We start from the raw sequence: 26,800 nt of genomic DNA, 5'->3' as shown, positions 1-26,800 counted from the left end.
AATCCTTATTAAAATCCTGTGAAAAAAAACACAGCTCTGTATGACAAAAGGTCAAAAAGTCCTAACTTATATTTTGCAGTTGTAGTTTGGTGGTATTGATGACTAGCAGCACATAGAGGTATGAAGAACTCTTTGTGCCTCAAGGGTTTATTTGTCATAGTTCTAGAAGTAATTTATGTAATTTATTTTTTCTTGCATGTTTCAATGTGGAGAAAACCGAGTATAATGCTCATAAACGCAACAGCTTGGGATGCTGCAGTAAAAGGACTACATAATTTATTAAGGTATGTCTTTATATCTATTCATCAATCTTGTGTGTATATCTTCTTTATCCTTACAGTGGGCACGATATCGTTCCATAAAATCAGTGTATAAAACAACTACCATTCGTGATAAACATGTCAGCTGAAAATAGAGTTGTCTAACTAATTTATTTTGAATTATATTTCAGGTTGTAAGATGGTGCATCAACCAATTAACAATAATCAAGGTTCCATAGTAAAAATATGCATGAAAGATAGGACTTAAGTTTTAGAATTTGCTTAGGATTAGTGATTATGATGATGTATTATCTATCTATATGGAACCTATAATATATCTCAAATCTTACTTTGGGAATTTTATTGTAATTGATATTGGAATATCAAAGTCATTTGAGTATTATAAATAAAATTAAGTTTTTACTTTATATCATTTCATTGCTTCTATTATAGTCTATGATATTTTCATAGAATCTCTAAAAGGAACCTATAATAGTTTATGCTATATTTATATTGAATGATTGTTGCTGTCTTAAACTACTAAGATATAGAGTATATATAGTGGTGACTTGGAGTATTTTTATGCAGCAGTATTTTTATGCAGCAGAACCAACAATGTTACCTCTTCACGTTTTTTTCTTCTGCATCTAAGTTATACTTATATTCCTTATTTAATAATTATTAATATTAATATTAATCACTAGGCTATAATTTGTTCACACACATACGCACATAATTAACAACAATCCAAACCTGCTATTTTTTTAAATCATATCAACTTGAATGCTGATATCTCCATCGAGTTTGGATTTTTTTATTCTAAACTTCAAACCATTTTTAATCGAATTATAAAATAACTATGCAGCCAAATCAGCCCTCCCTGTAAAAGATTAATTATACTTATTGCAGAATCTCGGACAAATATTGATATCGTTTACCAGCCACAACTTAGGATGATTATTATTTGCATCTGTTCAATGTTTTCCAATAAAGTTACAGGCCAAAAGATCATATATTATTGAGGAAATTTTTTATAGAAATCAAATTTTGATCGATTGCATTTTGTTTATTAATTTTAATCATTAATTTTTGGACTGAGTTTCACCGGGGTAGTCTCGCCCTTCCTTCTGTTTTGTTTCGGTTTGGATTTGTGATGTTAGTAAGGTTTCAATGTGGTTCAGTAAGGTTTCAATAAGGTTATAATATAAAATATAGGTTGGATATGATGCTTAAGAATCTAAATGCTTGATGTCAAATATGCACTAAAGGATTTACACTTCGTTGGACTAAGAGAAATAAAGGTTAGTAATAACTTTGGTGTTACTAATCCATAATTAATTGTGATAAAAAAATCCATAATTAATTATTTCTTTGCTAATGTATGTCATGATTACTTATATTAATTACTTTTGTCTGCTCTATTCATCTTGGAAATATATGATTCTATCATTAAAGGTTACACATAATCTAATTTGTCCTTTTGCATTTTTTACTTTTTGACAGTACCAATTAACACAACAGCTTATGCATACTAATTAGTTCAGATTTTTCATTTCATATTCTTCAACACACACAAACTCATAGTTTCTTTCTAGACATCAAGGTTATTTCGGTTTTACTCAATGCCTACTATATACATCTCTTGAATCTAACAGGGATAGCTCACTTGGAATTGCTGCCATATCTTGAAACTATTGCTAATGGATCAGAACAACTCAGCCAATTCCAGATTTAGGAGGAAGATGTTAATGAAAGACAAACAATATAAACGGCAGCAGCGAGTCACAGGTTTATACGTTATAGATATGCATTTTGGTTTTCATATTCTGACTGTAATATCTCAATTACTTGGTTACTATTTGTTAGATGAAAATTGTACACCTCTTGCGCAAATGTTTCGACAGGAAGCTTCTACCAGTAGACCACATCATGTTCCAAGAACTCCATTATCCACTTTGTATATCGGTATAATTACTTGACATAATTCAATTTGAATGCTCTGATGTTATTATTTTCCTATTGAAATTTGTCTTCATTATTTTTTCTTGGACATTCAATGCAGCTGCTAATGAACCAACACCTACTAATTCCATTGTAACATCATGTTATGACACATATTGTGATAACTTACCCAGTAAACGTAAGCATCCTTCTGGTGTAACGTCATCCACGCCTGATCTTACGCACGATGCAGGTTAAGCATGTCAACTGTATGTAATTTTTTATAAATAAATTTGGATATCTTTCTTTTAACTGATCTATGTCTATTTAATATATATACTTCAGCGGCATCTAGAAGGCGTAGGATGATGTTAATTAGAAACAAGGCGATGGATCGATCTAAACATGTTAATGGTTCGTATATAATCTTAATAGTGGAGTTTTGGTAACACTTGATTATTTTTATACATAAGATTATACAATTTAGTTTTCGCTAATATATATTTTTTTTATCTTGCATAATCGATAACAGACACTCCTGTTTCCGAAGTGATAAATCCAACTTCTACTCATGTTATAAAACGTGTGTCTCAACCTACCCATGTTCTTGAATCCATACCTTCATTTGCATTCAATTTTCACGTCTATACAGCAGACGAACCCGTGAACAATCGAGGTATGTCATTTGTGGTAACAGTAGCTTCTTTTTTTAAGTAGTTTTTTTTACTTATTCATGTTTGTATATCATGTGTCTTAAATCCAGCAAGTACAAGCATAAATAACGGAGCAGATTTTGGGCGTTATGACAAGTATGACCAGGCGGAAACTGAAGGTAAGCAGACATATTAAAAGGTTAAGAAAGTGAATGTAACACACACACACACAACAAGTTTTACCTACGATATTAAAGTTTAATTTTGTTATTATCAACAGAGATGATCGATTTTGGAAATCCATCATATATATGTTCTGATTGTGGTGCGGATATGTGGTATGAGGAGAGATCTGACAAATGTGACAACACCACTGTTAATCTTAGATTTTCACTTTGCTGTTCGAAAGGCATAGTTCATCTACCGTATGAAATTAGGCCTCCGGAATTACTAATTAACCTGATGAATGGACAAGATTCAAGGAGTAAACATTACAGAGAAAACATTCGAGCCTATAACAGTATGTTTTGTTTTACCTCAATTGGTGGGAAGGTACAATCAAACAAAAGTGGTGGTCCTCCTCAATTTATTCTTGGTGGACAAAATTATCACAGAATGGGTAGTCTGGTTCCAGATAAAGGAGTAACTCCCAAATTTGCCCAGCTGTATATTTATGATACACAAAATGAAATATCTAATAGATTTATCCATTTCAGGTATGTTCTTAATTGGTATATTATATTCTATGACTATTATTGGAGCATTTTGTTTTGTGCGTGATGCTTTAATGGCAATGTTATGCAGATCTGGCGGTAAAGAATCTGGCTTAGATAGGACATTAGTTGAAGACATTACTAAAATGGTGGATGACAACAATGTATTGGTCAAGTCTTTTAGAAAGGTTCGGGACCACTTACAGCAAAACAACACATCGAATTTTTGTTTAAGGTTGTTTAGAAATAGAACTAAGGATCCAAGAACCCATAATTTGCCCTCATGTGACGAGGTTGCTGCATTAATTGTTGGAGATTTTCAGAACCTTGATCCTGGTCGAGATATTATTGTTAGGAAGACTTCTGGTCATTTGGTACAAATCAGAGAGACACATGCTTCATTCTTAGCTCTTCAGTACCCGTTGTTGTTCCCATTTGGTGAGGACCAATATCATGAAAACATTCCTTATAGAGAGTCTGTTATCAAAGAAGGAAGAAGGAAGCGATTGCGAGTAACTTTTAGAGATTTTATTGCATTTCGCATACAGGAGAGAAAATGTGAAAATGGAAGTATTGTAAATGCTGGACGACTATTCCAACAATTTGTTGTTGATGGTTTCTCTATGATTGAGTCACAAAGATTATATTGGCATCGCATGAACCAGGCAACTATTAGATGTGATATATTAAGTGGTTTGCAAGAAGCAGTACACAACGGAGAGAATCAACCATCTGCAGTTGGAAAACGTATCGTCCTACCTGCATCTTTTACCGGAGGACTGAGGTACATGTTTAATAACTGTCAAGATGCGATGGCAATTTGCAAAAAGTTTGGGTACCCTGATTTATTCATCACCATCACATGTAATGCTAATTGGCCAGAAATTAAGAACTTTGTAACTATAAGAGGCCTTACAGCTAGCGATCGTCCAGACATTGTTTGCAGAATATTTAAGGCAAAACTCGATCACATGATGAATGCTTTTAAAAAGGAAAAAATATTTGGAGAAGTTGTTGCAGGTAACGTAACTAGCTGAATGTTTTTACAATAAATTATTGTAATGTATTTGCTTTAAATTATTATCATTATAGTTTTTAAAAATATATATATTAATATAATATATATACTTTTTTCTTAATTAGGGACTTATACTATAGAGTTTCAGAAGAGGGGTCTGCCACACGCACATATTTTGCTATGGCTTGAAGCATCAAACTCACTGAAAACAGGAACTGACATTGACAAGTATATTTCTGCAGAACTACCAGACCATAATCTCTATCCAAACCTTGCAAATGTTGTTTCGAGTTTTATGATACACGGTCCCTGTGGAAAAGCCAACTTAAATTCTCAGTGCATGAAAGATGGCAAATGCTCAAAGTATTTTCCAAAAGATTACCAGGACTCCACTATAGTGAGTGACGAAGGCTATCCAAAGTACAGGCGCCGAGATAATGGTTTGTCTGTGGTGAAAAAGGGAATAACTTTGGATAATAGGTATGTAGTTCCTTACAATCCACAATTGTTAGTTAGATACCAAGCACATATCAATGTTGAGTATTGCAATAAGGGAAATGCTATAAAGTACCTTTTTAAGTATGTTAATAAAGGCCCTGACAGAGCCACTGTTGGAATTTCAAATCAAACTGAAAATGGAAAAGTTTTGGATGAAATAAAACAGTACTATGAGTGTAGATATTTGGCTCCTTGCGAGTCTGTCTGGAGGATTTTTGAGTATGACATACATCAGAGGTGGCCTCCTGTTATAAGGCTTTCTTTTCATCTGGAAAATGAGCAGTCAATAATGTTTTCAGAAAGTAATTCAGTTGAGTCTGTTCTGAACCGTAGTGAAGAAATTGACACGATGTTTTTGGCTTGGTTTGAGGCAAACAAAAAATTTCCAGATGGAAGGGACTTGACTTATGGAGAATTTCCCACAAGGTTTGTTTATGATAAAAGTGTTAGAGCGTGGCACCCGAGACAGCGGGGTAACTCTATTGGAAGGCTTACATATATTCCCCCAGGGTGTGGTAATGTTTTTTATTTGAGACTCCTGTTGACTATACAAAAGGGATGCACAAGTTACAATGATATTAAGACGGTAGATGGAACAATTCACAAAACCTTTAAGGAAGCATGCATTGCACTTGGATTGTTGCAAAACGACAAAGAATTTGTGGATGCTATCATTGAAGCCAGTCATTTGGCCTCTGGTAATCAGATGAGAAGATTGTTTGTTATGTTGTTATTTATGGATTCAATGACAAATCCCTTTGTCGTTTGGGAAGCAACATGGAAACTTTTGTGCGATGGAATTTTGTATGATGCAAGGAAGAGGCTTAACAACCCAGGTATTTAATTATTTAATATTTAACATATGTTTTACTTAAGTTTGCACACCTACTGCATGTTTACGTTCAAACATGCTGTTATGCTTCCTCTATGGCCCCAAGGTAGAAAAATTGGTTGTGTTTAGTCTTACCTATATTTATTAAGCAATATCACAGTATAGAAATGTCACAGGTAAGTATTATGAAACTTGATTGAATTTTTTATTGACAATTCCGCACATTTATTTGTCTTCCTATATTTTGTTTGTTGTACTTTATTATGTTGAAATCTATTATGATGAACTCTATTGATGAACTATGGATTAGTTTATCTTATTCTCATATTTGAAGTTACGCAGTACTAAAAAAATATAACTCCTTGTGATTTCAATATGACTTATTTGTAGTTTGGACACTTCATACAATAAACTGTGCAACTATTAAACAATTTTAATTTCAAAAAATTCCACAAATAGTTTTAAACGACATAGGTATTCAATTATATATTTAATCTAAATTTTTCTTGGATTTGCACAAATGTTTAATTATATTCTCTCTGTTGTAGGTCTTCAAATTATGGACGATGATTTGAAAAATCTTTGTTTGATTGAGTTTGAAAGATTACTCTCAATGAATGGCAAATCTCTTGATAATATTGAGTCGATGCCACAACCTTCAAATTCTGAAATGCAACAGTTTAAAAATAGTCTATTGGCTGGTGAATTAAATTATGACAAGGAAGAGATGGTTGCAACCCACATGTCATTGATGTCAACCTTAACTGTTGAACAGAGGTCAGTCTATGATCAAATTATAAATTCAGTGATGATGGATTGTGGAGGATTTTACTTCTTGCATGGATATGGAGGCACAGGTAAGACATTTATTTGGAAAACTGTGTCGGCTGCTCTTAGATCCCAAGGTTTAATTGTTTTAAATGTTGCTTCGAGTGGGATTGCGTCTTTATTGTTACCTGGAGGAAAAACAGCTCATTCAATGTTTGGAATTCCTTTAGTTACAACAGAAACATCTGCTTGCAACATCAAAAAACGGACCGATAGATGTGAACTTATCTTGCAATCTAAGCTTATTATTTGGGATGAAGCTCCAATGTTAAATAGATTTTGTGCCGAAGCTGTCGATCGTTCTTTGAAGGACATAATGAGGACTGTAGACGACTCTAACCAATATAAACCATTTGGTGGTAAGGTGGTTGTTTTTGGTGGAGATTTCAGACAAATTTTACCTGTTGTTAGAAAGGGTTGTAGGCATGACATAGTGTCAGCTTCAATAAACTCTTCTGAATTATGGAAATTTTGCAAGGTATTGACTTTGTCAAATAACATGCGGCTGGCAGCTCCTAACTCCAACATAGAATCTAAAGAAGTTAAAGAATTTTCAGATTGGATGCTTGATATTGGAAATGGTAAACAAGCCTCAAATGAGAGTGGAGAGAGCACACTTCATATTCCTGAAGACTTATTGGTTACGGATTCTCATAATCCTCTATTATGTCTGGTTGAACTAACATATCCAAATCTTTTACAGAACATGAACAATTTGAAGTACTATGAAGAGAGGGCGTTACTATCTCCGACTCATGATTCTGTGGATATTGTTAATGATTTTGTTTTGTCCTTAATTCCAGGTGATGAAAAGGAATATTTAAGTGCTGACTCAACTGTTCTTTCAGATGAAAATTGTGCAGTTCGTGCGGATTGGTTCACACCTGAATTTTTGAATGAAATGAAATGTTCAGGAATGCCGAATCACCGATTAAGGCTGAAAATTGGAGTTCCGGTCATGCTTCTTCGAAACATAGATCAATCCAATGGCCTTTGCAATGGAACAAGGTTACTCATAAATGAACTATGTCATAATATTATTGGTGCCACCGTCATTACAGGGAAGAATATTGGTGATAAGATTTACATACCGAGGATGAATTTGATTTCTTCTGATCCAAGCTTTCCATTTAAGTTCCAGAGAAGACAATTTCCAATTGCGTTGTGTTTTGCAATGACCATAAATAAAAGCCAAGGCCAGTCTCTTTCTCAGGTCGGTTTGTATTTACAACGCCCTGTGTTCACTCATGGGCAATTCTATGTCGCCATTTCAAGGGTAAAGTCTAGAAAAGGGTTGAAGATTCTTATTATAGATGACGAAGGAAATCCGTGCGCGGACACTACAAATGTTGTTTATAGAGAGGTTTTCGACAATTTGTAAGCATATGAGGTCAGTATGTCATTGTTCTTAATAACGCAACTTTATGATGTCATGTTAGTATTAATAATTGTTTAGTATAGTTAATCATTTGAAATTGCTTTCTTTTCTACTGTATAAATTACTTATTATTGGATTGGATTTGTGTCTATTGGTGAAACAGTAACGTATTCATGTATTGGAATGAATTTGCTTTTCTTAAAAATAGCATTGTGGAATATAATGGTAGCATCATTTTTGGGCCATATACAGTGCATTTGATAGGTCTGTTGTATAATTTTCTATGATACATTTATTCAATCTTATAATGTCTCCACATTTAGAATAACATCACCTTTGTGAAATTTCTTTCTACCAAATTATACGATTATTGTAATTTTATATGATTGTTCTTGATGTTATGGTACGATTTAAAATGCGTGTTTATGATATTGCTAATGTCGATTTTACTACAGCTATATGTTATGTTTACTGCTAGGTTCCATTTCTATCTAAACATGGTTTTGAAGAAAACTGAATGAAAAAATTAGCGTTAACTGAATTAGGTGTTTATGCGGGCGGTTAAAGTGTTTATACAACAATGATGTTATGATTGTGTAGAATTGAATACACTACTTAAACTTTTAGAACTCTGTCAAATTAATTATTTTCTATGCACTTTTGAATTGTTGAATGTTTTGATTGATTTTATTTAAATTTCAAATGATAATGATGCTGATGATGTTGTTTTGTCGTGAATATCTAATGCAGAAAGATTGATATAATTGGGGAAACGGATAGAGATGCAATCACATATATGATGGTTGAAGCATCGGACTTGGATGGCTAAAAGACTTGAAGAAACTACATTTTGTAGTCTGTTGGCATGCATCTTTTGTACTATAGAAACCTTTCTTCCATTTGTAAGGTTGAATTAGTGGGGGGTGTTGTTTTACGGTCACGAAACAAATTGATTGTTGATTATGGGATGTTTGGCTTAGGTGTTTTGTGAAGATAACGTGGTAACCGTACTACAAAGTTATTGTTTATGAATTTTTTCGGTTCTTTTGAGTTATGATAATTTATTCAATTTGGAGGAAATTTTAGTTAATCTTAAACTTTTTATAATCTTCAACTTATTTTAATGTTACTATATCTTTATTTGTAAATTATAAATAATTTTAAAATATTTTTTAATTTAAGAAAATTTATCCCGTGCCTCGCACGGGTATACACACTAGTAGATTTTCATAAAAATCATTTTTGAAATACAACTTTTTAAAAAAACTCTGATTATGCAGGTTGTATGGATTCTAGAAAATCTATTTTTCACAACAATTAGTTGGAAAGAAACACTTAAGAAGGTTGTTGCTTTATCAATCACTGAAGCGGAATATATTGCCCTCACTGAAGTTGTGAAAGAAGCATTATGGCTTGAACGCTTTGCAAAGGAGCTGAAACTTGAAGGTCGAGGTATCACTGTTAAATGTGATAGTCAAAGTGTTATACACTTGTCGAAGAACTCATCATATCATGAGCGAACCAAGCACATCGATGTGAGGTTGAATTTCAACAGAGGAGTAGTTGAGCGTGTAGAAGTCCAAGTTTTGAAGGTTTCGACAGATCACAATGTTGCTGATATGACCACCAAGACTTTGTCGAGTTGCAAGTTTTTCTATTGTATGCAGTTGATAAAGCTGCAAGAATAAAGCTAGTTTGGTCTTTGATACTATAGAGTTTGTTCCAATGGTGGAGATTTGTGAGAATTGGATCGAACTCTATTATGTTGAAGGGTAGCTTCTGGTTCGACAGAAAATATGCAAGAGGTCGAAGCTTGTTCGCATGCTACTGTCGAAGACCTACATACTGTAGTCGAAGTATGCTCTAGTATATATATATATGTGAGTGTCGAAATGCTAGGGTTGTTAGTATTTCGAATTGGGCCTGTTTGTAATGTCATATTATTTACGTTAGTTTGTACCCTAAGTTAGCTTGTAATGTGTATTTGTGAAAAAAAACTAATTAATTTAGCATGTTAGGTTTATTATAAATAGCATATTAGTCTCTCATCACTGCATACGGAAAATTCTAATTTAAAGAAAATAAAGAATAACAGTTATAACCAATTCATTGTCATTATTCGTGGTTTATCTTCTTACTTCCCACAGCAATATTGTTATCATTAAAATTCTATAATTATATTATTATTGTTCTTCCAATCATATTTGTTTTGAAAATCTCTCCCTTTTTTATGATAAAAAATATATAACTTTATGAAATAATTTTCAAATAAGTATTTATAAGGTGCGAGCCAAATTAAAATTAAACAAAATAAATAACCGGTAGTGCATGAAAGCTCTGTTTGATTAGATTCATAACATTAGGCCGCCTAGTTTTAAATGTTAGCCAATATTTAAGTCTGGTTCTATTAGTTCTTGGATATAATATTTCATTAATAAATACACGTTGATTTAGTATGTTTTTATCCCTATCAGTATGCACATTACGACATTAGACCTTTCTCCCCTTTTGTCATCAACGAAAAGTTGTTTTACCAATGAAAAGCACATTACGACATTAGACCTTTCTCCCCTTTTGTCATCAACGAAAAGTTGTTTTACCAATGAAAAGATGAAAAAAGTAATGCATGCAATAAATCAAATAATGAAGGAAATATGTGTTAAATTATTGTTAAATAGTAAGATACATATTGATGACAAGGTTTGATGACAATATGAGACAATGCAGAGGTTTAATGGAAGGAGAAAATGCAGAAGTGTTAAAGAAAAAATGAGATGTTTAATGGGATATATATGGGTGTTCAGATTATAGAATCCAAACACTTAAAAAACATGTTTCATATAGTCTAATGTGCATTTTTGGGCTTATGAGAGGGCTTCTAAGAGCCTAGACTGGTGGGAAAAAGAAATAGTCTATAGTGAATGCTTAGCCTCAATAAATTAATTTACATTGTCATTTTTGTCACAATAATATCTCACATTATACCACAATTAAAATTAGGGTGGTAAATTGGGCCGTTCCGCCACGCTTTATGCCTGCCAAAAAAAGAGCGGGACGGACATGTCCGCCAAGTCGAAATAAACATAAAAATCAAGTCTGTTCCGCCAAAGTGGCGGGTTGACGGGCGGCGGGCTTGCCCGTCTATTTTTTTATTAATTTATTTTTACACTTTTTAATAGATTTATACACGTTTTTTTACATTTCAATAAAAAAATTTACTTATTTTTTAAAACAATTTTTTATAAAACATCTCTTTAACAAACTTTACTTAAAAATATGTTTCATATATTTACAAATAAATGTATAAACTAAACCATCAGACTTAAGGCGAGATAGGCTGAATAAATAGGCGAGGCGGGTTTTGACGGGCGGAGGATTTTAGCGGACGACGGATTCTAGCGGGGCGGGCTTTAGTGGACAAATCTCAATCCAAGTCGTCATTTTATGGCGGGTGCGGACTACGCCTTAGTGAAATTATTTTTCCCAAATTCTCTTAAAAACCTTTTAAATTACAAAAAATGTCTTTCAGAAATTTGAATTTTTTTTTTAAATGATTAGATTCTATATTTCGAACATTGCTAAATTTTCTTCCCCCTCAGTTATGATTAGATTCTATATTCCGAACATTGCTAAATTTTCTTCTTCCCCCTCAATTCGTTTTCTCTTGGTTGACAAGTTTTAGATATTATAACCCAAATGTAAAAGCTACCTCAAATTAAGGGTCCGTTTGTTTTGGTTTTTTTTTAAAATGATTTTTTTAGTGTTATATAATTTTGTGAAAAACTTTTTTACAAAGAAACTTTTTATAAAAGCTTCAAAGGAAAATTTTGTTTGAATTGTTGTTCTTAAAATGTGATTTGATGTATTTCATCTATTTATGGAAGAAAAAAATTGGATATCAAAATTTCAAAAAATCACTTAATTTTGAAGCTATTTCAAATAGATTTTCATAAAAATCATTTTTGAAATACAACTTTTTAAAAAAACTGTGATTTTGACTAAATTTTGGTCTTCAATAATGTATATTTATGTTATAGGATGTCAAAATAAGTGTTTTATTTTAGAAAAAATGAATATAAAAAAACTTGCAATATTTTGAAAAACAATTTTAAAAATTCTATTTTTAAAAATACAAAGAAAAAATCCATTTTTTTAAAACTGAAACAAACTGACCTTAAATTTCAATTATCCATAGTAAAACCGTGGATAAATTATATTTATCTTTGGTAGATCCATGAGTTAATGTAAAAAAACATAATTAATAAAACCTTTGAATTTTTTAGACTCTTCGGTTCTAGAATCCAAAATAAACCAACATTGTAGAAGGTAAAGGAAAATAGAAAGACCTATAGATTATATAGAATATTTGAGTTCTATAATCTTGACATTTTAAAAATCTACTCCGAATTCTAAAATTCAAAGGACAATTTCATAAATTTTGAAAACTTCCAAAAGTATTGGTGACTTTAAAACAATGAAACACCAACATTGATAAATTATCAAGTGCTAATACATAAATCAAATATGAGACTAACATCATCCATTCGAAATTGATAAGAATTAAAATAGAATAACTTAATGTAACCCTTCATTCAATTGAAACTTTAAACATAAATTTGTTACAATCCAAACAATTGCTTAATATCACGGTTCGATCCCTACAACTATAATTAAGAGAGAATTGAAATCATTTGATATCAGAATTTACCTCGAATTAGATAGGACAGTCCATGGGTCGGATACCAGTGGTAAAAAAAACAGTTGCTTGTTAAATTTCTAACTATTTACTATTAAGTACATAAGTAAATAATTAAAAAGCATTCTAATTTCACGCTTTACTCACGGATCCACACATGCAACCTCTCTCTTATTCATATCTAGTTTTGGAACTACAAAGTGGTGAAGAGAACTTGGAAGGTGTAGCATTAACAGAACAACCAGTCCATGATGTTTTCTTCTTATACCTAACATATCTTTGTTGAGGACATGCTTTTTTGCAAAGATCTTCCAAGTTATGCAATGCACAACCACATTTTTTATGGTATGGTCTTCTCTCAACTTCCTTATCATGTGATGATATGCTTCCTTCAAAGACACTCCTAAGCATCATGTGAGATGCTCCGGTGGCCATATTCTTCTCTACTATTAATTGTGTTTGTTAAATGGTGATGGTGACAAAAAAAATTTATCAAGTATATATAATGTAGTAGGATGAAGAAATCAAGAGGAGGAAAGTAAAATTGTATTTATTCTTTTTTACGTTAATTTCGAGACAAGTTTAGTCTTGAGGCTTAGTGCTAAAATGGACTGTTCACATGACATACATCACTAGGAAGTGTCTAGTGAATCTATGCTAAAGGAATAGAAATATATTTTTAGTAGGAAAAAGTTTGGTTTTTTGTTTTTGTTTTTGTGTTGTTAGTCTCACCTACCTCACTATGCCACCCTTGTTATTTCATTCAAACTATATAGAATTCTCCAAAAATGATTTATCAATAAACTTAATGTACTACTTTCTTAAAAAAATATCAAACAAACTCATAAAAACCAAGAGTTGTAATAAGGTGGTAAAGAAGGTCAGAACTGCCGGGTTCAATCGCAAATGGGACTTCTCCATGATATATTCAGCCAGCTTGTTAGTTTAGCCACCCTATTTCAAAAAAATTACTCCACTAACCATGTTTGAAAATATTTTACTCGTAGACATCATCCCACATTACGTTTTTTTTTATTTCCAGTTATTTGCGAATTTATCTAGGATTTATTTACAAATTAAATGAAACATTAAAAACTTCAGCAAGTAAATTCGCAGATAAATCTGCAAGTAAAATTTAAAAAAAAAAAAGAGACGTCATGTGATGTGTAAAATATTTTCAAATATGGTTAGTGGAATAATTTTTTTAAAATTTGGTATTTTTTTTAAAAAAAAAATAGTTATTAAAAGAAATTCTTCGCAAAGCCATGTAATAAATTGAAGAAAAATAGGTAAAAAATGAGATGCAAAAGATCTAACCTCAAATTTATCAGATTTATAATTCAGTGTATGTTTGGTTTGGCTTTTAGAAGGGTCAAAAGCACTTCTATAGATGTAGAATTGATTTTGAGTGAATTAAAGATGTTTGTTTAGACAAAAGTAGAATTGATTCTGTCTCCATAATTGATTCTACTTGAAGCTAGAATTTGTAGTTTCTACCTCCAGAATTGATTCTAGATGTTTTTTACACTAAAATTTATTATTCAACTCACTTTTACATAAATGTATCCAAACATAAATCAATTCTGCTAAACTCAATTCTGATAGAATCAATTCTACCAAACTCAATTCTACCATAATCAATTCTGTCCACCGCCAATCCAAACACACCCTCAGTAAGTCTAACTTGTTTTTATTGAAATCAAATAAAATATTTGAAAGGACCTCATCTATAATATAAGAAAATTAATGGTTGTGGAAAAGTCAAAAATACCCTTATTTGATTTTTTGCCACCACATTAAAATTGTGGTTTTTTAGTCTTTGTACCATAAAGTTCTTAATTTTATTATTAAAATAATACAACTCATATATTTTATCAAATCTCTCTCCATTCTCTATTTTTTTTCTCTTTCATCACTTTCTCACTTCTTTCTTCCACAAGAAAATCTATTATTGATATTTTTTTTTTATATACGAAAAATGGTATTTATGATCGAAATATTTTTCAGTCAAAAATGATATACGGAAAAAATTTATTTAAAAAATTTATTATTGATCTAAATATTTGTATATACGAAAATTTAATATTGATCCAAATAATTTTGTAAATGATACAGAAATAAAAATAATATTTGTTTACTGAAAAAATCTGTTATTTACAAAAAAAATGATATTTATGATCCAAATATTTTTTATTCAAAAATGATAAACGGGAAAAAATCTACTATTGATCTAAATATTTTTATATACAAAATTTATATTGATCCAAATATTTTTGTAAATGATACCTAAACAAAAATGAAGTTTATATACGGCAAAAAAATCTATTGATGATCTAAATTTTTTTATATACGAAAAATGTTATTTATGATCCAAATATTTTTTATTCAAAAATGGAATAGGCCAAAAAATCTATTATTGATCTAGATATTTTTATATACGAAAATTTGATATTGATCCAAATATTTTTGTAAATGACACCTAAACAAAAATAATATTTGTATTTGGAAAAAATCTATTATTTACGAAAAATGATATTTATAAACCAAATATTTGTATTCAAAAATGGTATGCGGAAAAATAATCTACTATTGATGTAAATATTTTTATTTATGAAATTTACTATTGATCCAAATATTTTTGTAAATGATACCTAAACAAAAACGAGGTTTGTATACGGGGAAAAAATCTATTATTGATCTAAATATTTTTATATACGAGAAATAATATTTATGATCAAATATTTTTTATCCAAAAATGGTATACGGGAAAAAATCTATTATTGATCTAAATATTTTTTTTATACGAAAATTTAATATTGATCCAAATATTTTTGTAAATGATACCTAAATAAAAATAATATTTATATTATTATTTACGAAAAATGTTATTTATGATCCAGATATTTTTTATTCAAAAATGGTATACGGGAAAAAATCTACGATTTATGTAAATATTTTTATATACGAAATTTACTATTGATCCAGATATTTTGGTAAATGATGCCTAAACAAAAATTCAGTCTGTATACGGGAAAAAAAATCTATTATTGATCTAAATAGTTTTATATACGATAAATGGTATTTATGATCAAATATTTTTGATCCAAAAATGGTATACGAGAAAAAATCTATTATTGATCTAAATATTTTTATATACGAAAATTTTATATTTATTTAAATATTTTTGTAAATGATATATAAACAAAAATAATATTTGTATACGAAAAAAATCTATTATTTACGAAAAAATGGTATTTATGACCAAAATAGTTTTTATTCAAAAATGGTATACGTGAAAAAATCTATTATTGATCTAAATATTTTTATATATGAAATTTACTATTGATCCAAATATTTTTGTAAATGATACCTAAACAAAAATGAAATTTGTATACAGAAAAAAATCTTTTATTGATCTAAATATTTTTATATACGAGAAATGATATTTATGATTAAATATTTTTAGTCCCAAAATGGTATACGAGGAAAAAATCTATTATTGATGTAAATATTTTTATATACGAGAAATGATATTTTTTATCCAAAAATGGTATACGGGAAAATATCTATTATTGATCTAAATATTTTTTTATACGAAAATTTAATATTAATCCAAATATTTTTGTAAATGATATCTATATAAAAATAATGTTTGTATTATTATTTACGAATAAATGTTATTTATGATCTAAATATTGTTTATTCGAAAATGGTATACGAGAAAAAAATTTACTATTGATGTAAATATTTTTATATATGAAATTTATTGTTGATCCAAATATTTTTGTAAATGATACCTAAACAAAATTAACGTCTGTATACAGGAAAAATATATTATTGATCTAAATATTTTTACATACGAAAAATGATATCTATGATCAAATATTTTTGATCAAAAAATGGTATACGGAGAAAAATATATTATTGACCTAAATATTTTAATATTCGAAAATTTAATATTGATCCAAATATTTTTGTAAATGATACCTAAACAAAAATAATATTTGTATACAGAAAAAAAATCAATTATTTATAAAAAATGATATTTATGACCCAAATATTTTTTATTCAAAAATGGTATACGAAAAAAAATTTATTATTGATCTAAATATTTTTATATATGAAATTTACTATTGATCCAAATATTTTTGTAAATGATACCTAAACAAAAAATGAAGTCTATATACGGAAAAAAAATCTATTATTGAATATTGATCTAAATATTTTTATACACGAGAAATGATATTTATGATTAAATATTTTTAATTCAAAAATGGTATACGGGAAAAATCTATTATTGATCTAAATATTTTTATATACTAATAATCAATTATTTATCTAATTTTTTTAAACATTTTTATTTAAAATAAATAATGTATCCCGATTCGTCTAACCGAACAGAACCCGTGCGTATGCACGGGTTTGTTACTAGTTTGACCAAGTAAGATTAATACTAAGTTCAGGCCATTAATTCCCTTTCCTAAATATATGAGTTGTCAGAAAATTAAAATTTCTCAACTTGAACAAACAAATATCCCATTTATTCTTTATTTTTACACAGAACAATTGATGAATTTCTAAAAACTGAGACAATAACCACAACCCAGACCAATTATGATTGATAGCAAATTCAATAACCAATATAACCCCATGAGCTCAGTAAAAAGAGCATTAACAGATCCTAAGTTGCAAACGAAACTACCAAGATGTTGATATTTTTTTGGAACATACATCCACACACAACCAACAAAAGGGTGCCTCCGAAGACACCATTAGTATTAACATTGATTTAACCCTGCCGAGGAGGAGATCACACTATCTCCTTGGCTATTGAATTTTGGAAGGATGAATTTAAATCTTAAAATTTTAAAGAACCATAAAGTCCCTAATAACCGAGTTTGCTCCGTTTGAAGTAATATTGGGCCCGTTTGTTTTGGTTTTTTTTTTTAAAATGATTTTATAGTGTTATCAAATTTTGTGAAAAAAGTTTTTACATAGAAACTTTTTATAAAAGTTTCAAATAAAAATTTTGTTTGAATAGTTATTCTTAAAATGTGATTTTAGGTATTTCATCTATTTATGGGAAAAAAAATTGGATATCAAATTTTCAAAAAATCACTTAATTTTGAAGCTATTTCAAATAGATTTTCATAAAAATCATTTTTAAAATACAACTTTTTTAAAAAATTATGATTTTGACTAAGTTTTGGTCTTCAATTATGTATGTTTATGTTATAGGATGTCAAATTAATTGTTTCATTTTAAAAAAAATTGTAATATTTTGAAAAACGATTTTAGAAAATCTATTTTAAAAAATACAAAGAAAAAATCAATTTTAAAGCTGAAACATTATCTGAGAAGAAGTTTAAAGAAAAAATAGTAACAGAAAGAATGGCGAATCTCACCTATAATATTAAGAGATACGGTGAATATCAACCAAAATATTAAATAGAAATTTATAAAAATATATATAAAATAATTTTTTATTTTGTTTAGTCAAGAATTTAATTTCTAAACAACATTATTTAAGAATACACTATTTATTACTATTTAACAAAATTCAAATTGCAAATTCCTATCAATATGTTTAAATACTGAGAATTTAATTTCTTAACAATATTATTTAAAAAATAAACTATATATCATCATTTAACAAAATTCAAATTGCTAATTCATTCGGTAAAAAAAAAATTGCTAATTCATACTTCCTCCGGTGTCAAATATAAGTAACAAAAAAAAATATTTTTATGGTCATAAATTTAAGAAAAAAACCTATATTTATTACATTCAATGTCATTATTTAAATATACTCCTACAATTTTTTATATTTTAAATGTTTGTAATTTGGTAAAAAAAAATGTTTGCAATAATTTTCAAAGAAAAAATAAGGGTAAAATTAAAAAGAGTGTAAGAATTAAATGTATTGAGACATCCTCCTTAAACAGTGAATTTTTTTATAAATTTGTTTATATTTAAGATCGAAGGATGTAACACTTTTTCTTACGTTGAATCTCATAAGTTAAGGGGCAATTTATCATATTAAAATTTAATCCCAAATTGATTAAACCTATTTGATAACTCATTAATTAACTACATTACTATTGATATGCTAATATTAAAAATGTTAAGACTTCATGATATACATTATTAGTTTTGTTTTTTTAGAAGAAGACATAAACTATTACCTTTTATTTATTTATAACAATTAAAAAAAACAAAAAAAAGGCCAAGCCACTCTAAATTTCTATTAATTCATTTTCTCCTTACATTTCCGGCAATCTTCAAAACTAGATATACCCAAGTCCAAATATTTCTGGCATATCTACAACCAAAAAAACATATGGTGCAAAGATTCAGAATCTTGGAAGCACAAATCGCTCACAGAAGGAATACTCGGGCCCCTCAAACAGAGCTTGTCATCAGTTGACATCTTCTCATGAGTTGGTCTCTAGAAGAACATGTACTTAGAAGAAGGAATCGCAAAGCTTGTTTGCCACTGTAATGTGAAGAATTGAAAGTTTGGAAGCATGATCTGTTGGTGCACAAGAATGAAAGATGATAACAAAGAGAATAAACAAAAGGAATAACGGCGCAAAAAGAATGAGAGAATAATTGTTGTGTATTAATGATAGCTACTACAAGGCTATTTATACAAAAAGAAAATTTGCCACATAAGCCCTAATAGAGTAAACTTAGTGAACAAGTCTAAGGTACAAATAGTACAATACTAAGAAATACTAAGTACCCTTACTAACTAAATAGCTAAGCTAACAGGACCCAGAAGGTAGAACTTCTGGTCAACACTATCTTCTGAGTAACCATCAGAAGATCAGTCCACATTAGAACTTCTGATGCTCATCTTATGAATATGAATTACTCTTCAATACCATCCCTTAATTCATATTCTTCAATCAAAGCTGACAACGCCAATTCCATCCCTTAAGAGCAGAAATTGATCCGTCTTGATTGCTTTTGTCAGAACATCTGCCTTCTGCATCTGAGTGCTACAGTGCACAACTTCTAATGTTCCAATCTGGATTTGGCTTCTCAAGAAATGATACTTAGTCTCAATATGCTTGCTTCTTTCGTGTAACACAGGATTCCTAGCAAGATTGATTCCAGACTTATTATCAATCATTAGCTTCAGAGGCTTCTTTACTTTAATCTTCAGATCTTCTAATAGATTCAAAAGCCACACAACTTGACATGCAGCTACAGCGCCTGCAATGTACTCAGTTTCACATGTTGATAGAGCAACAATAGCTTACTTCTTGGAACTCTAAGAAATAGGACCTCCCAGAAACATAAACAAATATCCAGAGGTACTCCTTCTATCAACTCTGTCTCCACACCAATCAGAGTCAGAGTAACTCAATAACTCTGATTCTTCCTTTCTCCCAGAAGGAAACAATATGCCAAACTTTAGAGTTCCCTTGATATATCTCAAGATTCTGACACCAGCTTGATAATGGGATCACTTAGGTTTACTCATGAACCTACTAACCAATTCAACTGCATAGCATATATCAGGCCTGGTATTACACAAATACCTCAAAGAACCCACCAGATGTTTGAAGATTGTAGCATCAACATCTTCACCTTCAGAGTCAGAGTCCAATTTCTGATTTGTTTTTGACGGTGTAACAGCAACTATGCAATTCTCCAGCTTGAACTTCTTCAGAAGTTCTAACTCATACTTCAGCTGATGCAGAATGATACCATCTCCTGAGTACATAATCTCCATCCCTAGAAAATATGACATTTTTCCAAGGTCTGTAATCTCAAACTCATTCATCAGCACCTTCTTGTACATCATCAGATCTTCTGGACAACTCCCTGTAAGCAATATGTCATCAACATAAAGGCACAACAGAATCATATTGCTTCCATAATGTTGCACATAAACTCCATATTCCATCTCACACTTCTGAAACCCTTGCCTTTTGAAAAATGAATCAATTTTCAGATTCCAAGCTCTGGGTGCTTGCTTTAATCCATACAGAGCTTTGTGTAATTTGTACACCATCCCTTCCTGATTCTTTTTCACAAAGCCAGGGGGTTGTGACACGTATACCTCCTCTTGTAATGGACCGTTCAGAAATGCAAACTTTACATCCAGATGCACCAAGGACCAATTCCTATTTGCAGCTAACGCAATCACCAGTCTGATTGTTTCATGTCTCGCTACAGGTGCAAATACCTCAAAGTAATCTAGTCCAGGTTTCTGAAGAAAACCTCTGGCCACTAGCCTTGCTTTGTGCTTACCAACTGATCCATCTGGCTTCAGCTTCACCTTGAAAACCCATCTGACACTGATGGTTTTCTTCTTCTTTGGAAGTTCTGTCAGCTTCCAAATCTTGTTTCTTTCTATAGCCTCAAGTTCTTCTTTCATGGCATTCATCCAGACTTTCTTCTTGAGCGCTTCTTCAATGCCCACTGGTTTAGAGTCTATATGGCATACTGAATGACATCTCCCTCTGAGTCGACTTCTGTGTCTTGCAACATGTCAAAATCTGCAAACCTTTTAGGTATAGTTCTAACTCTTTGTGGCCTTTGAGCTGCTTCAGAGTCACCTACTCCAGAGTCACTACCTCCAGAGTCACGACCTTCATGATCATCTCCAGAAGCTTGTCCTCCAGACTCTACATCTTCAGAGTTTTCCCTTCCAGAATCATGACTACCACCAGATTATGGATCATCATCAAAATCTGGATCAGAATCAGATTCACCATCTGACTCATCTTCAGAAGATTCTTCATCTTCTGACTCTAACTCTTCTTCAAAAGTTATCTCTACATCAGAAGTTGGTTGAGACTCTCTCCAATCCCAAACTTCTGATTCTTTCACAATGACGTCTCTGCTGACTTCAACTTTGTTAGTCTTTAGACAATAGAGCTTGTATGTACCTGTACTGTGGTACCCCACTAATAACATCACTCTGCTCCTATCATCCAGCTTCTTCCTTCTAGCTTCTGGAACGTGTTTGTAACACACAGAACCAAAAACATTCAGATGACTAACACTCTGCTTCTCTTTAGTCCACTTCTCTAAAGGAACAATTTCCTTCAGCCTCTTTGTTGGACACCTGTTGAGCACATATGCTGCAGTAGTAACAGCTTCTCCCCAGAGATTATGAGGAAGTTTCTTCTCTTTTAGCATACTTCTCGTCATATCAAGCAAAGTACGGTTTATTCGTTCAGCCAGACCATTGTGTTGAGGAGTATAAGGAGCAGTAACCTCATGCTCAATTCCATTATCATCACAGAACTTCTGGAATTTTGTAGAGTTATACTCACCTCCACCATCCGTTTTGAGAATCTTTATCTTCTGACCACTCTGCTTCTCAGCGTTCACCTTGAACATCTATAGTTCTGTGAACACCTCAGTCTTAAACTTGATAAGTGTTACCCACGTTATTCTTGTGAACTCATCCACAAAAGACACAAATACCTATTTCCTCCAAGTGAAGGTTCTGGAAATGGTCCACACACATCATAGTGCACTACTCCCAGAGCATGCTTTGCTCTTGGAGCAACTTCTGATACAAATGGCAATTTGGGTTGTTTGCCTTTCATGCATACCTCACATGACTTCTCAGGCTTCACAATCTTTGGAATGCCATGTACAAGCTTCTTAGAACTTAGATTCCCCAGGCTTCTATAGTTCAAGTGACCCAAACTCTTATGCCGCAACTTACTATCACCTTCTAAGCCTTCTGCACTCAGACATTCTGTTTCAGCTGTTTCTACATTCACCTTGAATGTTCTGTTACTTCCCTGTTCAGATTGCATAATCAACTTCTGATTGGAATCATACAACTTCAAGAGGTTGTTCTTCATAACAACTGAGAAACCTTTTTCAATGAGCTGACCCACACTCATCAGATTGCTTTTGATTCCAGGAACATACCAAACATCTTTGATTAGAACAGTCTTCCCATTCTTCACTCTGACTTTGACATTTCTCATTCCTTCTGCATAAAGGTACTTGTCATCAGCACATCTGATCTTTGTCCTCCTTTCAGAGTCAAAATCTATCAGCCATTGTTTGTTTCCAGTCAAGTGATTTGAACACCCAGTGTCCATATACCACCATTCCGACAAACATCTTCCGTCAGACTCTGAAGCCATCAATAGCACAGGTTCATCATCTGAATCACCTCTAGCTTTATTTGCTTCTTCTGATTTCCTTCCTTTGTTTGCCAAACAGTCTCTAGCAAAATGGCCAAACTGTTTGCAACAGTAACATTGAACTTTCTGCTTCTCCTTTCCCTTCTGATATTTCTTCTCATAAGAAGTTGAGGCTTCCTTCTGGAATTTATCGCCACGTCTATTCTTGGACTCTGACCAAGAATGCTTCTGGTCCTTCTTGACAAAAGAAGCTTTCAGAGCTTGCTCAACTTCCCTTTCAGAAGTTCTTTCAGTCAGACGCAACTCTTGTGCTTCTAGACTGCTTTGCAACTCTTCTATTCTCATGGTTTCCATATCTGTAGAATGTTCAATAGATACAACAATATAATCAAATTGAGTAGTAAGTGACCTTAATACTTTCTCTATGATTACTTGTTCAGAAAGGATTTCTCCACAAGCCTTCTTCTCATTAGTGATCAAAATCACTCTAGAGATATACTCTGAAACTTTCTCATTGTTCTTCATGTTGAGATTCTCATATTGCTTTCTCAGGGATTGAAACTTCACCTTCTTCAATGATACGTCACCACCGTAACACCTAACCAGTATATCCCACGCCTCCTTTGACGTCATAGAATCAACAATCTTCTCAAACACATTCACATCCACACACTGATGGATGAAGAACAACGCTTTCTGATCTCTCTTCCTCGTTTCCCTCTGCGCTTCTCTTTGTTCTTTCGTTGCATCCGCTGCAACCGGAACATATCCTTCAGTGACAAGATCTAGAACATCTTGAGCACCAAATAATACACACATTTGAATCATCCATCTATTCCAATTTTTGCCATCAAGAATTGAAAGTTTGGTATTCAAATTTCTTCCACTCATCTTCAAACTTGTGCAGAAAAAACTGATTTCACTCACACTCACACAGTGTTTCCCAACCCACAAACAACCAAGAAAAATGTGATTCAACACAATTTGGTTTCCCAGAAACAAAATCAATCACACAGTCACACAAACTCACGTTCACTCGTGTTTCCCTGTGTTTGGAACCAGAGCTCTGATACCAATTGTTGGTGCACAAGAATGAAAGATGACAACAAAGAGAATAAACAAAAGGCATAACGGCGCAAAAAGAATGAGAGAATAATTGTTGTGTATTAATGATAGCTACTACAAGGCTATTTATACAAAAAGAAAATTTGCCGCTGTTGCACCCTGATTTTTACCCTAAGATTCTGATTCATTTGCACTGTCATATTTTATTCGATTATTCTTTATGTTTACTAACCATTAATCAAAATTGAAAAACCACACCACTCAAGAGGTTCACGTTTTCTGATTCTCCAGCAAGCAAGAAGGTTTCACGTTTTTTCCACAAGTTCATTTTTCACGGAATAAACCAAATGACATCCAAAATCAAATTGCCATTCAAGATTCAAAGAAGTCACACCTTTCTTGCTCATTTGCAAAACAAGAATGTAACCATTACAAAGAGATCCTGTCCATTCATCTAGTTTGTATCAAGGGCTCAAAATTCATCTCATATGCTCACACGGATTCACCAAGCAAATTCCCTCCAAGTTTGATCACACTTTCTTCACACAAGTTTCACCAATCTCTCCTATAAATACATATTTCCAGATTCAGAAAAGGGGAGGAGAAAATTAGTAGAGTTATGCTGTCAAAATGAAGCCAAAAATCTCCTCCAAATTTGCATCACAAAATCTGCAATAACCCAACACCATCGTCATTATCATCATCACCTCACACCAATTTCATCACCACAAACCTTCCATCTCTGCAAATTACCATCGCTCCACAATACAAACCTACACCTTCAATGTGATTCTGCAGTAGACTTCTTCACGTTTTAACACTACACTTACAACCGAAACCGATTCTTCACGCGAGCACCTTTCATCATTTCGAAGAGGTCAACACGCTTGCATCAACAACATCGATTCGGTGCTCTATTCAGCAATATCATCAACAACTCGGCGACATTCAGAGTCATTTCTTCTGCAACTTACAACTAATTCACATTCACCATCACATACGATTTAACGAACGCAACAACAACGACAAGCGGATTCCAATTCATAAAACGCAAGAGGAGAATACGAGAAGAGGAAGATTGAGTTGCAGAGGAAGAGAGAATCGAGATTACCGTGGATCTTCACCTCCGAGAACGTTCGGAGTCGGTTGGTTTTCTTTTTCTAAATCTTCTTCATGTTTGTTATAACGTCTATCTTAGATCGATTACCATGCCATAATTGTTGTTGTCTTTGTTGAATATTAGCCATGATTGAATTTAGTGCATCGATAATTGTTGTTGAAATTGATTGTTGTGTGTTTGTGCTTGTTGTGTGATGCTTTAATCTGATGATGCTGTATGATTGTTGTTGTGATGCCATGAATCAAGTTATTTCAATTGCTATGCCATGTTGCTATTGCTTTTCCACGATTGTTGTTGTTGAAAGTTGAATTGCTGTGTTTGTTGTGTGAACCGAAAATCAAAATGAATAGATAGAGAGATGCGAATCAAGAGAATAGAGTTTAGGAGAGAGAGATGAGGTCGTGTTGCCGCTGTTGTTTCGTATAGAATAGATAGCCGAGAGAGTTTAGGGGAGAAGTTTGATTGATTCTGGAAACAAAAAGAAACAGAGGAAGTGAGAGAGGAGACCAAACGGCGCCCATCCTTAGTTCATTAGGTTTATTTGATTTTTTTAAACTATTTCGGGTCGGGTCTTGTTTAAGCCCACCCGAATTCTTTGCCTGCACACTCCCTTTTGCGGATCCACCCCATGTTGGCTTGGTTTCCATTTGTTTTGGGCCTGCATCCAAAGGGCCCAGCGCTCCAGTTTATATACACCCCCATTTCTATTTTTTTTTCTTTGTTTATTTTAAATTTCTGTTTAGTTGTTTGATTTAGATTTTATGATATTAAAAATACGAAAACATGCTTTTATTTTAAATTTAGGCTTTATTTTCATTTTCATATTAAAAATCACAAAAATATTTTTACTTGTTTATTTTCCTTTTTAGCTACTTGTTTTGTATATAATCATCTTTTATATTTTCTATTTTCTTTTAAAATGCTTTGTTCGATTTTCTTTTCTTTTCTTTTTAAGCACATGTTAACTCCGTTCCACAATAATTGTTTAAGTCTCTAAAGGTCGAGCAGCAGTGAAATGCGATGTTTAACATCACACACACACAAAATCTTTTGAGCCGAACTACGGCTGCTCTGATTCCTTAATCGGGATACGTAGGCATTAGGTCGCAGGGCCTGAACGAGCGCAATCTTGTATATATTTTCTTTCTTTTCCCCGTGCTTCTTTTCTTTCCTTTTTTCGTGTGTTTCCCTTTAGTTTTAGGTTTAGACTTTTAGATAACACCCTTAGATTTAGACTAACAAGAGCGGATCCCGTCGAGTACGACGGACGTGAGGAGTGCTAACCGCTTCTCCTTGCGTAACCGACACCCTTACCTGTTTCTCTGGGTCGTAAGACCTTTTGTTTGTTTTCTCTTGTAGGTTTTACTCGATGTTTTCCTTTCCCATTTCGTGGGATAAATAAATAATCGATGGCGACTTCATTGATTTCACTTGATGATTTCGATCCAGTTGTTTCAGCCACATAAGCCCTAATAGAGTAAACTTAGTGAACAAGTCTAAGGTATAAACAGTACAATACTAAGAAATACTAAAGTACTCTTACTAACTAAATAGCTAAGCTAACAGGACCTATAAGGTAGAACTTCTGATCAACACTATCTTCTGAGTAACCATCAGAAAATCATCCCACATCAGAACTTTTGATGTTCATCTTCTGAATATGAATTA

General features: G+C 32.0%; 1 protein-coding gene across 1 annotated transcript; it reads left to right on the top strand.

Annotated features, from left to right (window-relative positions):
• The first annotated feature begins 1,960 nt into the window (after positions 1–1,960).
• Positions 1,961–8,124, top strand: LOC131601957 (uncharacterized). Its single transcript, XM_058873922.1, has 8 exons — positions 1,961–2,225; positions 2,323–2,454; positions 2,734–2,877; positions 2,965–3,033; positions 3,135–3,570; positions 3,659–4,587; positions 4,711–5,919; positions 6,464–8,124. The coding sequence occupies exons 1-8, from the start codon at positions 1,961–1,963 to the stop codon at positions 8,122–8,124; spliced, it is 4,845 nt and encodes a 1,614-aa protein (XP_058729905.1).
• Positions 8,125–26,800: the final 18,676 nt, after the last annotated feature.

This window comes from Vicia villosa, linkage group LG1, assembly GCF_029867415.1.
Source record: "Vicia villosa cultivar HV-30 ecotype Madison, WI linkage group LG1, Vvil1.0, whole genome shotgun sequence".
Taxonomy (NCBI): Eukaryota; Viridiplantae; Streptophyta; class Magnoliopsida; order Fabales; family Fabaceae; genus Vicia; species Vicia villosa.
Note: the sequence above shows the minus strand (reverse complement) of the source record. Positions and strands in the feature narration are given on the sequence as shown.

Excerpts from the sequence above, each read along its gene's own strand:
- LOC131601957 (XM_058873922.1), top strand. The coding sequence starts at position 1,961 with ATGGATCAGAACAACTCAGCCAATTCCAGATTTAGGAGGAAGATGTTA. Across the intron at positions 2,226-2,322 it reads ATTATCCACTTTGTATATCG|CTGCTAATGAACCAACACCT; the intron begins GTATAATTACTT and ends CATTCAATGCAG. Across the intron at positions 3,571-3,658 it reads AATAGATTTATCCATTTCAG|ATCTGGCGGTAAAGAATCTG; the intron begins GTATGTTCTTAA and ends AATGTTATGCAG.